Here is a 12,688-nt window from a genome sequence, read left to right as displayed (position 1 = left end):
ACTGATGAATCCAATCCTCATGTAAGCAGTGCCATCACATTAAAAAAAAACCATGATACACTGTATCCTATAAATATATACTGTCATCTAAAAATAAAATTAAAAAATATATGATGCATTTCCAAAGCCTTAGCCCCAGACTCATATTTTCCAAACCCTACTCAACATAACACAAGTTCAAGAAGAACAAAGCGCTGGACAGCAGGCCCCTGGAGCTCATAACAACAGATTTGACCCACATTGCTGAAATGACTACTTTGACGTTCTTGGTCTTTTTACCACCAAAACGCAGAGAAGAGGTAACAATAAAAGTTAACGTCAGTGTGTCTGACACACACCCTTCAGTATTTTGCATACTACTTGTCTCAAAAATTTCCTTCTATCTAGAAAAACAAAATAGTACTTTTTAACTAACCAAAATTTAAGAGTGTTAATCAGCTTTTTTTTTTTTTCCTGGAAAGAAATAACAGCAATCTCTCCTAGAATTCTATTGTTTTGAGTCTACATAAATGATTGTCATCTCTGTTAAATCCATCTTGCTTGTTCTGTCCCTTTTTATTCAGGCAGCAGCTTCCAGGAAGCCACTGGGTACCTTCCCAAGGCTGTGGGAAGATAACATGAACTAAAGTTAATATGAGCTCTGCTCTAGGGAGTCTGATTTCCTTTCCTTCTCCTGTTAAAACCTTAAAGGAGGGTTGTCACTACCTGAAAGTAGTGGCTTTTAATTTCTCTTAAAGTAGATTCAGTCTTCAGGCTCTCATAGTGATATAAAAGGCCCCAAACCACTTTCTGATACGAGCAGAAACTGCATGATGAGACAAGAATTTAACTCTCGGGTGCTATAAGCACATCTTCTGGTCTCTACTGCTTCGATGTTCAAATGTAACTACAACATTCAAAACTTCTCTGTACTATTGTTATGTAACAGTTCACTCTTTCCTTAACCACCTCCAAGGGGGTCATAGATCATACTTGGAGGCTCTAGAGGCTTAAAGCAAGAGATATATAGTCAAAAAATAGATAAGCGCATGTAGGGAAACACAGGGTTGGAGCATATATTTTAAAGGAACAGATTGTGAGTCATCACCGTAAGAAAATGATAAAGAAAAATTGATCCAGCAATCTGCTCCTTGGTATTTACCCAAATGGGCTGAAAACTTGGGTCTACATGAAAACCTGCTTGTGGGTGTTTGTAACAGTTCTGTTTATATTACCAAAATTTGTAGCGATCAAGATGTCCTTCAGTAGGTGAATGAATTTAAAAACTGCATTGCATCCAGACAACGGAATATTATACAGAACTAAAAAGAAATGAAGAGCAGGAGTAACATGAGCAAGATGATTTGTACACACACACACACACACGCACACACACACACACACACAACAAAGAAAGAGTAACAGCTACATCACTGGAGTGTTTGCAGCAGAGCACTGGAATTCAGTGAGGACGTGATATAAACACTGCAGATCACAGACCCAGAATGCCTAACAAATAGAGAATGAAGCACACCACATCCACCACCCCATTTTCAAAGCCAACAGTGAAATGAGAGAGATGTTGCTGGGTGAGGAAAGGGTAAGCTGGAGGCCTCAGCCATCCCCACTAATGCCTGGACAGCTGCAGTATCCTTGCAGGCCCTGAGCCCACTCAGGAAGCCGTTAGGTTACCACAGCACCACAATGGCCTGCAGGAAGAGCCCAGCCGACTGTGCCCTCCTCTACCTAGGCTCCCAAGGTCATGCCAGCTTGAGACTCGCCCACCCCCTCTACAGCCCTGAGAAGCCACTAAGCAGCCCACTCCTGATAGCTTGGCCACTAAAGGGCCCTATAAAGCAAATGTGCAGCCATGTTTTGCTCCTAAAGAAAAGAAATGATGAATGTCTGAGATGAACAACCATCTGATCGTGGTACATCATATATGCACATATTGAAATGTCATACAATAATCCATAAGTATATATAATTACTAGGTGTTGATTAAAGTTCCTTAGAATTTTTCAAAACTAACTATTAAATTTTTTAAAAATGACCTGTGAAGCCATGAAATGACATTGAGGAAACTTACACTTTTTTTTTTTTTTTTTTTTGTATTTTTGAGACAGGGTCTTTTTATACAGTTCAGGCTGTCCTTGAGCTCACTTTGTAGCCCAGGCTGGTTGAACATGCAACAATCCTCTTGCCTCAGCCTCCCTAGTGCAGGGATTATGGGTGTATGCCACCACACCTGGATACATGGAAGACATTTAAATGAATATTACTCTCAAAGAAGCCAATCTGAAAAAGTACGGACTTACTGTATGATTCCAATTACAATATACAACTCTCTAGAAAAAACACAATGACAAAAACAGAAAAAAATCTGTGGTTACCAAGGGCTGAGAGCAGAGGAGATTAATAGGCAGAGTACAAGAGGATTTGGGGGCAGTGGAACTCTTAAACAATAGTATAACATCCGGTGGATTCATATCATTGTACATTTATCAAAACCCACAGAATGTACAATAGCCAGATGAGCTCCAATGTATATTATGGGTACTTGGGGACCATGGGGCACCAGTGTAAGCTCACTGATTACAACAAATGTCCTGCTCCAGTGTGGGATGTGGAAAGTCGAGGTGGCTGTGCATATCGGGGTAAAGGGAATTGAATACAGAGATCAGAGGGCAAGATGACACTGCTGATGGAGCATCCAGATGGAATCAGAAAATGAGAGCAGTACAGGAAATGTACCAGAGCCTTTTTAAGTCTGTAGCAGGAATAAACTAAAAGTTCCTTCTCTGAGGACCTGCAACTCGTGTCAGCGCTGTCCTGGCCATGGCATGATTGGCTTGGTTGTGAAGGGAGGAAGTGGGCTCTTTTGCAAATATGTTACCAACTTTCAAGAACCGCCTAGGTAGAAAGTACAAGACCCTCCCAGGTACGAGAGTAAGCAAGTAGGGAAAAGGTCTAAATCTTGACAAAGCACAATTTCTGTTGGGAGCTAGCTCACAGAGGAAAGATAGGCACTGCCCTCATAAAGGAGGTTGATGAGGAGTGAGCAGGGAGGAAGAGAGAATCTCGTGCTGAACCAGACATGTCAATGTCAGTCTCAGTACCTAATGTGAAAGACTGATTTTCCACAGCCATATGCATGGTGATCAGTCACCTGGCCCATTAATGTCTCTTGAACTGATCTTATAGGTAAACGATGTAATTTTAGAAGTGAGGATAAGATCTTTCCACCAAACCAAAATTGCATTCTGCTTGCAAATGCCAGAAATCCCACCCCTACAACTCAATTTTATTAGCTTCTGCCACCTATTGAAATGCAAATAGCCTTAGGAGAGTTTAGAGTTAAAGCCATATAATTCGAATGTAACTATGAATTTATTTATCTGACCCAAAAAGATGGTTTTTCTAGGAGTGAAATCATAAACTCAAGATTACTAGACACATAAATGTGTTGGTTGGAGAACAAGAATATTTTAAACACTCTATTAACTGTTAAGATTTGGCAAATTAATTTTCTTTATCATAATATGAAAGAAAAAAACAAAGGCTTGATTCATGAAGGAATTAATAAGCTGGACTTCATTAAAATTAAAAATTTCAGATGGACACGATGGCACAAGCCTGTAGTCCCCACTACCTGGGAGGCTGAGGGAGGAGGATCATTTAAGTTCAGGATTTGCAATCAGCCTGTACAACATGATAAAACCCTGTCTCTAAATAAATAAATAACTGAAAAAGCACATCAAGAAACTGAAAAGATATGACACAGAATGGGAAAAATATTTGCAGAAGACATCTGATGAAAGACCCAAAATATATTTTAAAAACTTAAAATTCAATAAGAAAAGAATAGATTTAAAAAATAAGCAAAAGCTTTTGCATACTCTCAACCAAAAAAAAAAAAGACACTAAATGATAAGCAACTACATAAAAAACATGTATCATCAGGGAAAGACAAATTAGAGTGACAATGGAACATCACCAAATACCTATTAACCTGGCCAAAATCAAGGACTCTGACAACTCCACATGCTGGTGAGAATGTGAGCCAAAGGAGCTCTTTTATTGCCCCGAGAGACAAAATGCTATATGCTACAACCTCTTTAGAAGACAGTTTAGTGTTTTCTTACAAAATTAAATTCCCTCTTACCATATAATCCAGTAGTCACCTTCCTTAGCATTTCCAAAAAGAGCTGGAAACTCATGTCCACAAAAAAATCTATACATGAATGTTCAGAGCAGCTTTGTGTATAATTGTCAAAATATAATCAAGATGTTTCAAAGTAGATGAATGCACAAATAAATTGTGATCTATCCAAAGAATAATTATTGAGTTCTAACAAGATATGAGTGATTAAGCCATGCAAAGACATGGATAAAACTTCAATGCATACTGCCGAGTCAAAGAAGTCAAGCTGAAAAGACTACACGCTGTATGACTGCAGCTACAGACATTATGGAAAAGACAAAACCATGGGTACAGTAAAGATCAGTGATTGCACGGGGGAGGGGAGAGACAGCTAAAAAAGTAGAGGATTTTTATGATAGTGAAAGCAATCTGTGTGATACCATCATGATGGACATAGGTCATTATTTGTCAAACCCCACAGAATGTACAAAACAAAGAGTGAATCTCAGTGTACGGTAGGGCATTGGTAACGCTGGACATTGATGTTGCAATGCTGCTGATCCATAGTAACAAATGTACCACTCTGCTGAGATGTTCACAGTAAGGGACGTTATGCAGGTGAGTGTAGGGAATCTACAGGAAATTTCTGTTCTTTCTGCTCAATTTTGTTATGAATCTAAAACTGCTCTAAAAAGTAAAGTCTAGTCTTAAAATACATATAATGAGATGGAAACAGTGCAACTATTGAATGTTTGCAAAACAGAACACTGATTATATGTCATATGCTACTCTTCACGTTATTATGAATCTTGAAAAGATACTTAAGAGTAGCAACCAGAGTCTTCAATTTGTCTCAGCCTCGCTCCCCAGTATTCTATTTGGGGTAACAGAATATGCATTTCCCAGTCTTTTTCCTCCATGGGTTCATTTTGCTCTAATTCCCTTGATGCAAGGGAATCAAAAACAGGTTTTAGGTATCCTCATATGCTACAGACTGTTTTTCAATACAATCTAACCGTTTAACTTTTACCAGAAATTAAGAAGGCTTAGTATGACCTTGACAGCATGACTATGACCCTGAGCGCTATCAGGAGGATCCTAGACATCATCACTACCATGTTAATCTCTAAGGCCTGCTTCTCTTTAAAGCTCTGGTTTCGGTACATATGTAAAGAATGCCCTTCCCTTAATTCCCGGAGAATTACTGAGATAATCAGCACTTTTAAGCAAAAGAACAGTAAGCTTTGAAGGAAAATAAGCCATAAACAGCCTAATTTACAGAGGAATGGTGCCTGACCCTGACACAGCCACTACAAGGTGCCATCGCCCTAGGGTCTACCACGATCCTCAGGGAGAGGCATCTGTCTTCCCCCTACACCTGCCAATCCCTCCTGCATACAGGTTGATTCTGTAGTAGGCTCACTGCATACTCCACTCACAGTAGCACTATATTAACGTAACAAGACACATACACCCAGCGCCCCCCTCAGGACAGTACAGAGGGGGAGAATGTGCAGCCATGCTGTGGAATCATACTCCTCTGCTAAATTACAGCCAACAGTCTTGTGGGCAGAGTCCATGTTAGTGTTCGTATCGTCCCCTCCCCATACTCTGCAGTGTCTAGAACAATCAGAAAGCCAATAATCAGCTGTTTTTGTTAAAGAATGAACAGGAAAATTCAATGATTTCTCCATTGCTTAAACCTGAAGTGAAGAACTTAATGCTCTAATTCAGCCCCTAATAAATTTTTATTTTAAGAACATCACCAATAAATCCTTCACACCACTGTTGAGTCCCAGCTTCAACTTCTCTTGATTGTTCACTTTCCAACTCAGAAAACTTTAAAATATGCTAATAATCACCTAAGTAAATAGCCCACTAGAAATGAGACTAGTCGAAGGGCAAAAAGCAATATTTTCAAAACTACAGACAGTCCCTGGGGCAAAAATAATTCCTATGTCCAAAATAACAAAACTGCCATATTTAATGAGAGCTTGTATTTACTGGGCACCTACTATATACCAGGTAGGGTAACAGGCACATCATGTCTGTTTCATTCCATCTTTTTGAAAACCTCACCAGCGAAAAATCATCGCTATTTTGCAGATTTTAAAAGAAAGATTCATCAAATTATTTTTGATATAGTCACTTGTTTAAATGTTCAAGAACATGAACTGTGGACCCCAGACTGATTTAAATTTTTTCTCTGCCACTTTCTTCTGGGTCACTTGGCCAAAGATGTCTCTGCCTGTGAAGATGGCTGTTATTTTTAGTACAGAAGCATCCTGTTGACTGGAAAGACAGGCTCCAGCCCAGCTCCTAACACTTATCAGATGACAACAGGGAATATCGACACAGCAAACATTCCAGTACAGAAGGTGACCTTACACAGATGAACTGTCAGATACTCCCCATAGCCCTCTGATGCAGGTGATCTTGAGCCCTCAATGTGTGCTAGAAGAAACTACACCAGTAACTCAAACAGAGAACTTAACAGGAAGGACCGCTGAGCATGTGTGAAGTTATTAGCTAGAAAGGGGAAAGGAGAAAAAAGAAAAGAGTCTTGTTTCATCCTTACAAAAACCCCACAAGAAACACGGCTTGACACATCTCTGCCTTGGTTTCCTCCTGGAAAAATGAAGCTAATAATTTTACCAGCTACTAAAATAATTGTCTCTCAGCTCTAAACTCACCTTTCTTTAACCTATTTTGTAAAGCTGGGGCCAGGAGGAACTCTGGCAAACCCATTTCCTCCTACCCTACTGGCTTCCTGTTAGCTCTGCCAGTAGGGGGCGCCAGAAAGAGGTTGTTGGAACAAAACACACACACACACACACACACACACACACACACACACACACAAAACCCAGCAGTACAGTGTTATTTCCCCTGTGCAGATTCACGGAATCCATCCACTCTGTACATTTTGGTACTTACAAGATGAGTCTCATTTTGTGCCCCTGAAGGACACCTCCTCACCGTTTTCAAGCCACCCTTCACTCCCACCCCCACCACAGGTCTGGATTTCAGCTCTGTGGGGTGCTCAGGTGTCTAAGAAGCTTTAGTAATCCCAACTGTTTCTTTTTTTCCCTGGAGCTGTTCCCTAGAACTACTATTTTGTGACGTCTTACAATTCCCTTTTTCCCCATACCAACAACTTCACAGGTGCCCAACAGTTCTTCCTAAAATTCTCTGTTCAAACTACTGGTGTCGCTTCATTCTCTAACACACTCTGAGGGGCTGAGAGCACCTACTCCAGAATGTTGTGGAGGATATTAAATAGTTTGTCATTGCAAGGCACTCCTGTTGTACTTGGAACATAGGGTTTGCCTTTGATATCTGTTATGTATTTGGGGCAGGGCGGGAGCCTGAGTTCTCTCTTCGCAATCAACATGATGCTTCTTTAGTAGAAATAGGAAGGATCTGCACATGCTTTGGGCTAGGTGCTTCCACATCACTGCCTCTTTCAATCTTCTGAGGCACTTCTCAGACTGGTTACATTCTTGCAGAGTCTTGTCTCTGACAACTGACACCAAGAAAGGTATTGTGGTTTGTGTTTGGCAAGGACTCCACCGAGTGCCAACTTCTACACTAACCTCTCAAAATCAAAGATAAATTTTCCTAAAACGCTAAGAGTTAATCCATGTGCATTGTTGTTCCATGTATCACCAAGAACTCAGGTAATTTAAATGTGTGTCTGAGGATAAAGAGTTTTGTATTTTCTATTGTTTTGTACTTTAATAATTAAATGTAATTTTAAAACATTTTAAGTGCTTATTTTCTGCTAGGCACTGAGATAGAAGTGCTTTCACATACATTATCTTATTTTATCCTTAGGCTATACTATGCTAGGGATACGATCATCTCCTTTACACAGATATGTCCAGGGTCACATAATAAAGGGATGGAACCAAGAATCGAAACCAATGCCTTTGTACTTGCAGAGCTCATGTTTTAAAACCAATTCCCCAAAGGCCACAGGTGAAGGTCCTTCTCCACAGCAGATGCTGAGAGAATAAAACATAGTAAAAATGCAAATAGACAGTGACAAATTTCTTCAATGGGAAGGGCTGAGAAAATAAAAGCAAGGCTTCTTGTAGAGTCCTATGACCTTGTTTTCAGAAATCTTTTAAACCATGGGGAGATTCGCAGGTTCTATCACTGGGTTTCATGAGTCTCACGCATATTTTGTTTTATTTCAAGGATCCTTCTCCATTTTCAGCTTCCTTACTATGGAAGCAAAGCAAACACAAATCTCGAAAATACTTTGTTTCTGGACTTCTCCTGACCTTCCAAAGACAAGTCATTGTATTAGGGGGAGACAGGAGCAAGACAACCACCAAAAATAATTATTTGATAAAGGAACAACCCAGAAGCCAAAATAAAAGAGCCATCCATACCTTTTGCTTGGTACTTGATTTCAGGCCAACTCTGGAACGACTTTTGGACTAGAGGAAAAATGAGAAAGAAATCTATGAAGAACATGGCATAAGAGTAAAACTTATTCTGAAGTCATTTCCTCTAGAAACTAAAAATTTTAAGTTAAAATTCTTTCCTTAACCTTCCTCCCCGCCTCTAGTAAGCTAAGAATAGAAAGAGTACAGAGTTCAGCACTGAATTGCATATCCTGAACGGAAGGAAGCCTGTTTATACCCCAGAGCTGCAAAGCTAAAGAGGAGCCTACACTTTGTCAATGCCTTGTTCATATTCAGCAATTCAGCACTTTTTCCTCGAGGACACTTGCAGAAATCAAAAACTGCAGTGCAGGAAGAAATACTTGCAACTATTATAAGGCAAAGGGAAAGAAGGGAGGAAATGAATAAAAGCAGAGCAAGGAAGAGAAAGGAAAGGAAGGAAGGAAGGAAATGCTCTGTAAATTGGAAAAAGAGAAAAGATAAGTGGGATGAAAAAAAAAACCAGAGCACATTTCTGCCAATATTTCCAAATGTGTTTCTATAGAGCAGATTTCAATTTCTGCTAACATAAATAAATTTTCATTCGATTAAAACAAAGCTCTCAAAAACCAGTTTGAATTTCCTTCCAGTTTGTGCATGATTATCTAAACTGATTTGGGATTAAGAAAGATAAAGCAGGCATTAAACTATATTTGAGAATATTTTGGCATACAGTATCATCATGGCTTTTATGTCAGAGAGGAAAGAGGAAAAAGGCAAACTTGCAATATTTAGTTTTCAGGTAGTGAATATACTTGGTCTTGCGTGTACCATGAATCAAAGTTAAACCAATTACTCCAGTACAGGTATAAAAATACCTTCCTAAATCAACAAACTCAAACTTCTGGGCTTTAGAATCCTTTTACACTCTTAAAAAAGCCTGAAGTTTCCAAGGATCTTTGTATCTGTCGATACTCATTTTTCTGGAAATTGGAACTGAGAAATTTTTAAGATATATATTCATTAATTAATTTTAATAGTGATAAGAAGCCCATTTCGTGTTCTATAACACGTTTTATGTACATAACAGAAAAAAATGAATGAGAAGGTTTACATTTTTTCAAATCTCTTTCCTACAATTATTCTTATTTATTAATTTTTTTTTTAGTACCAGAAATTGAGCTTACAACCTTGCATTTGCCAGGCAGGTACTTGTGCTGCTGAGCTAAACCCCCAGCCAAACCCTTTTCTTTTCATTTTTTTTTATTTTGAAATCTCTTTAATGCTTGGTTTAAATAAAAGATAATTTGATTCTAATGTCAATTTTGCCTTTAATCTATTTTGATAGTTTTTTACTTGCAATAAGTGAAAAGAAATCCATCCTTACCCAGATATGTAATCTAAAAAGGGAGTATTTAAAATAATTCTTTCAGATAATTGTAGATATTCTTTTCTGATAATATACCAAAACTTGACAAGTGGTGGTTTCTTAAGATTAGTTGCAATATAGAGCCTGAAATCACACCATGAACAATTTCTATGCTCTTTTACATAATCATTTTGTTATTCTATAGGGTGTTTTCAGTAGATCTTTTTGTAACATCAAGCATTGGTCATTTGAAAATCTATGGTTTATTGAGTAATGCTGAGATCCCATTTTATCATATATTTAAAAGTCACATTTATTAATCACCAACCTCACCTACAAAAACCTTTAACTGCTGCTAAGTTATTAAAATCACAGTAACAGAAACAATGTTTCCCAAATCCTAATTTCTCCCTTGGAAACATAAGCCCTTCATACAATGAACTGGTTCAGTTTATAATTCAGTCACACAGGTACTTTTCCTTAAAATAGCCACTGAAAGCAGCAGGTGCGCTTTATGGATACAACTTATTTTATCACACAAAATACTAAAAAGCTATGTACTCGGGGGGCTTAGACCTAGCAAACTGAACAATGGTTACTATTTCATCAAGGATATTCTCCAGTGGAACAAGTATTGTATGATATTTCCAGGCAGTGCAAATGCTCAGTGTCAAAATTACAATGATTACGAGTACAGTTTTGCACCTTAGGCCACATTAAAGCACCAACAGTTTTAGCCACCACTGCTCTAGCACAGTTAATGCAAGTTTCCTCTATTGCTATAGTTTAGATGTTAATTACCCCAGACATTCATATGTGAGGGTTTATTCCCTAGGTTGACAGGAGCTATTGGAAGTGGTGCAACTTTATGAGGCAGGGCCTGCTGAGAGGTGTTAGGCCGTGGGGATCATTTGAAGGTCACTGTGGAGCGGTGGTGTCTACCCCTTCCTTTCTTTACTTTCAGCTCATGATATAAGCTGTTTTGCTCTGCCATAGACTCCTGCCACGATGCCACCACACCAAATGCCCAGAGTAACAAAGTCACTCAATCACAGACTGGAATCGTCAAAACTGTGAGCCAAAATAAGAGTTTTTTTCTCTTTATAAGTTAACTGCTTTTGAAATTTTATGATTGTGATGCAAAGCTGACCAATGCATCTAGCAAAAAAGCAAGAGAATATTCTTTTAATATTAATTATGGCATTGTGGATTCTGAGGTTCTCTTGGGTAACTTCCCCCCTTACCATTTAAAGCAGATGAGCCTAAAACAGATTCTTCCTCATTCAAATAAATGTATCTAAAGTGGAAAAAGCCAATGAAAAGCAAACTGTCTTAGTCTCCGCTTCCTCTCTGCTGCCTTGGAAGAGAGAGACCAATCAGGTCAAGAATAGACTTCTTCCTGATAGACAGAAATTGGGTGGGAAAAGGAACTTTATAATAAAAATCAATGGTGTTCACCTTCACTTGTTCATACAGTGTTTTGAGATCATCTGTACTGTTACAAGCTGGATTGTTTCCCACAAATATGTTAAAGTCCTAACCCCCACAATATAAATTTTTGGAGATAAAACCTTTAAAGAAATAACATGCTAAATAGAGGTCAGGTGGGCAGGCCCTAACCCAAAATGACTGCCATCCTTATAAGCAGAAGTGATCAAAATACAAACAGCACAGAAGCATGGGGAAAAGACTATGTGAAAACGAAGACTTCCATCTACAACCAAGCAGAGAGGTTTCTGAAATCAACCTTGTTGACAACTTCTTCTTGGCTTTGTAGTGTTCAGAACCATCAGAAAATAAATTTTTAATATCAAAGCCCACTCATCTATGGTATTTTATTATGGGAGCCCTAGCAGACTAATACACAGACCTAGACAACTTTACTCTAATGAAGAAGTTAAGAATCCAGAAAACAAAAGTCTAGTGACACCAAGTGCTGTCTTAAAAGGGGCCGTTATGGTCACATTCAAGGCCAACTCTTTGAATCCTGAGAGGGAATGTGTATAAGGGTGGTTCTCAAACTGCACCATTCATAAAATATCATTTAGGGGCCAATTCACTATGTAATTTTCCCAGCTCCAAAAATTCCAAGCCTAGGAAGTTCCCAGGAATGTGTATTTCTTTTTTTTTTTTTAATTTTATTTTGAGGGTAGTAAAAGTACAACAGAACAAGACAGAACAAAGCCAATCGAGACAATGCAGTGAAATTGGTACAGAACTTCACAGCAGGATACTGGGATAATAGTAATAGGTACTATAGTATATCTAGTTATCTTCACAATAGTTATCCAGTCAATGAGGTATAGCAAAATCAAACCAAGAACAGAACATTATAAAACCAATTGAAAGAGAGTATTGAATAGAGCAAAACAAACATAACAGAATAGTGAAAACAACCTTTGCCTTCAAACAGAAGATAGAAGGAAATCCCCCGTGTTTGCTATATTGTATGTGGTCATCCTCCCAAGAGATGCTGAGACATCTATCTCTAGTTGCTATGGCAGGGGATGGGGGGGGGGTGTTTGACTCGGTAGGCTCACGGGAGCCACTGGCTGTCCTCCTGGCCCATGCTGAGAGCATTTACCAAGAGGGGAGAGAATAAGCTGCCTAAGTCCCACCATGGCGGGATCTCAGGAGCCGCTGGTTGGTGGAATGTGTATTTTCCAAGTGCCCCAGAAATGTAAGAGACATAGGTTCTTCAAACCACAACCTGGGAGCCACTTGCCTGCCAAAGACAATAGTGGCTTGGAGTGAGAATAGGAAATGGCTGCTATTTCTCTGTCTCTTTCCCACTGTAGAGCC

The 12,688-nt window shown here is 38.9% G+C and overlaps 1 protein-coding gene across 8 annotated transcripts in view; it reads right to left on the bottom strand.

Annotated features, from left to right (window-relative positions):
• The window catches only part of Rasgef1b (RasGEF domain family member 1B), a 596,806-nt gene that overhangs the window by 428,953 nt on the left and 155,165 nt on the right, over positions 1-12,688 (bottom strand). For 6 of the 8 annotated variants that reach the window (XM_063247201.1, XM_063247194.1, XM_063247195.1 and 3 more), the window contains exon 2: positions 8,524-8,571. The exons of the other annotated variants lie outside the window; for them this stretch is intronic. In XM_063247201.1, coding sequence (XP_063103271.1) covers positions 8,524-8,571 — 48 coding nt within the window. The remainder of the gene's footprint in view (positions 1-8,523; positions 8,572-12,688) is intronic. 8 annotated transcript variants of the gene reach the window in all.

The sequence above is a fragment of the Cavia porcellus genome, unplaced genomic scaffold (assembly GCF_034190915.1).
Source record: "Cavia porcellus strain 051 isolate PalLab524CR breed Dunkin Hartley unplaced genomic scaffold, mCavPor4.1 scaffold_4, whole genome shotgun sequence".
NCBI classification, from domain to species: domain Eukaryota; kingdom Metazoa; phylum Chordata; class Mammalia; order Rodentia; family Caviidae; genus Cavia; species Cavia porcellus.
The sequence above is the reverse complement of the archived record's forward strand: the minus strand, read 5'-3'. Positions and strand labels throughout refer to the sequence as shown.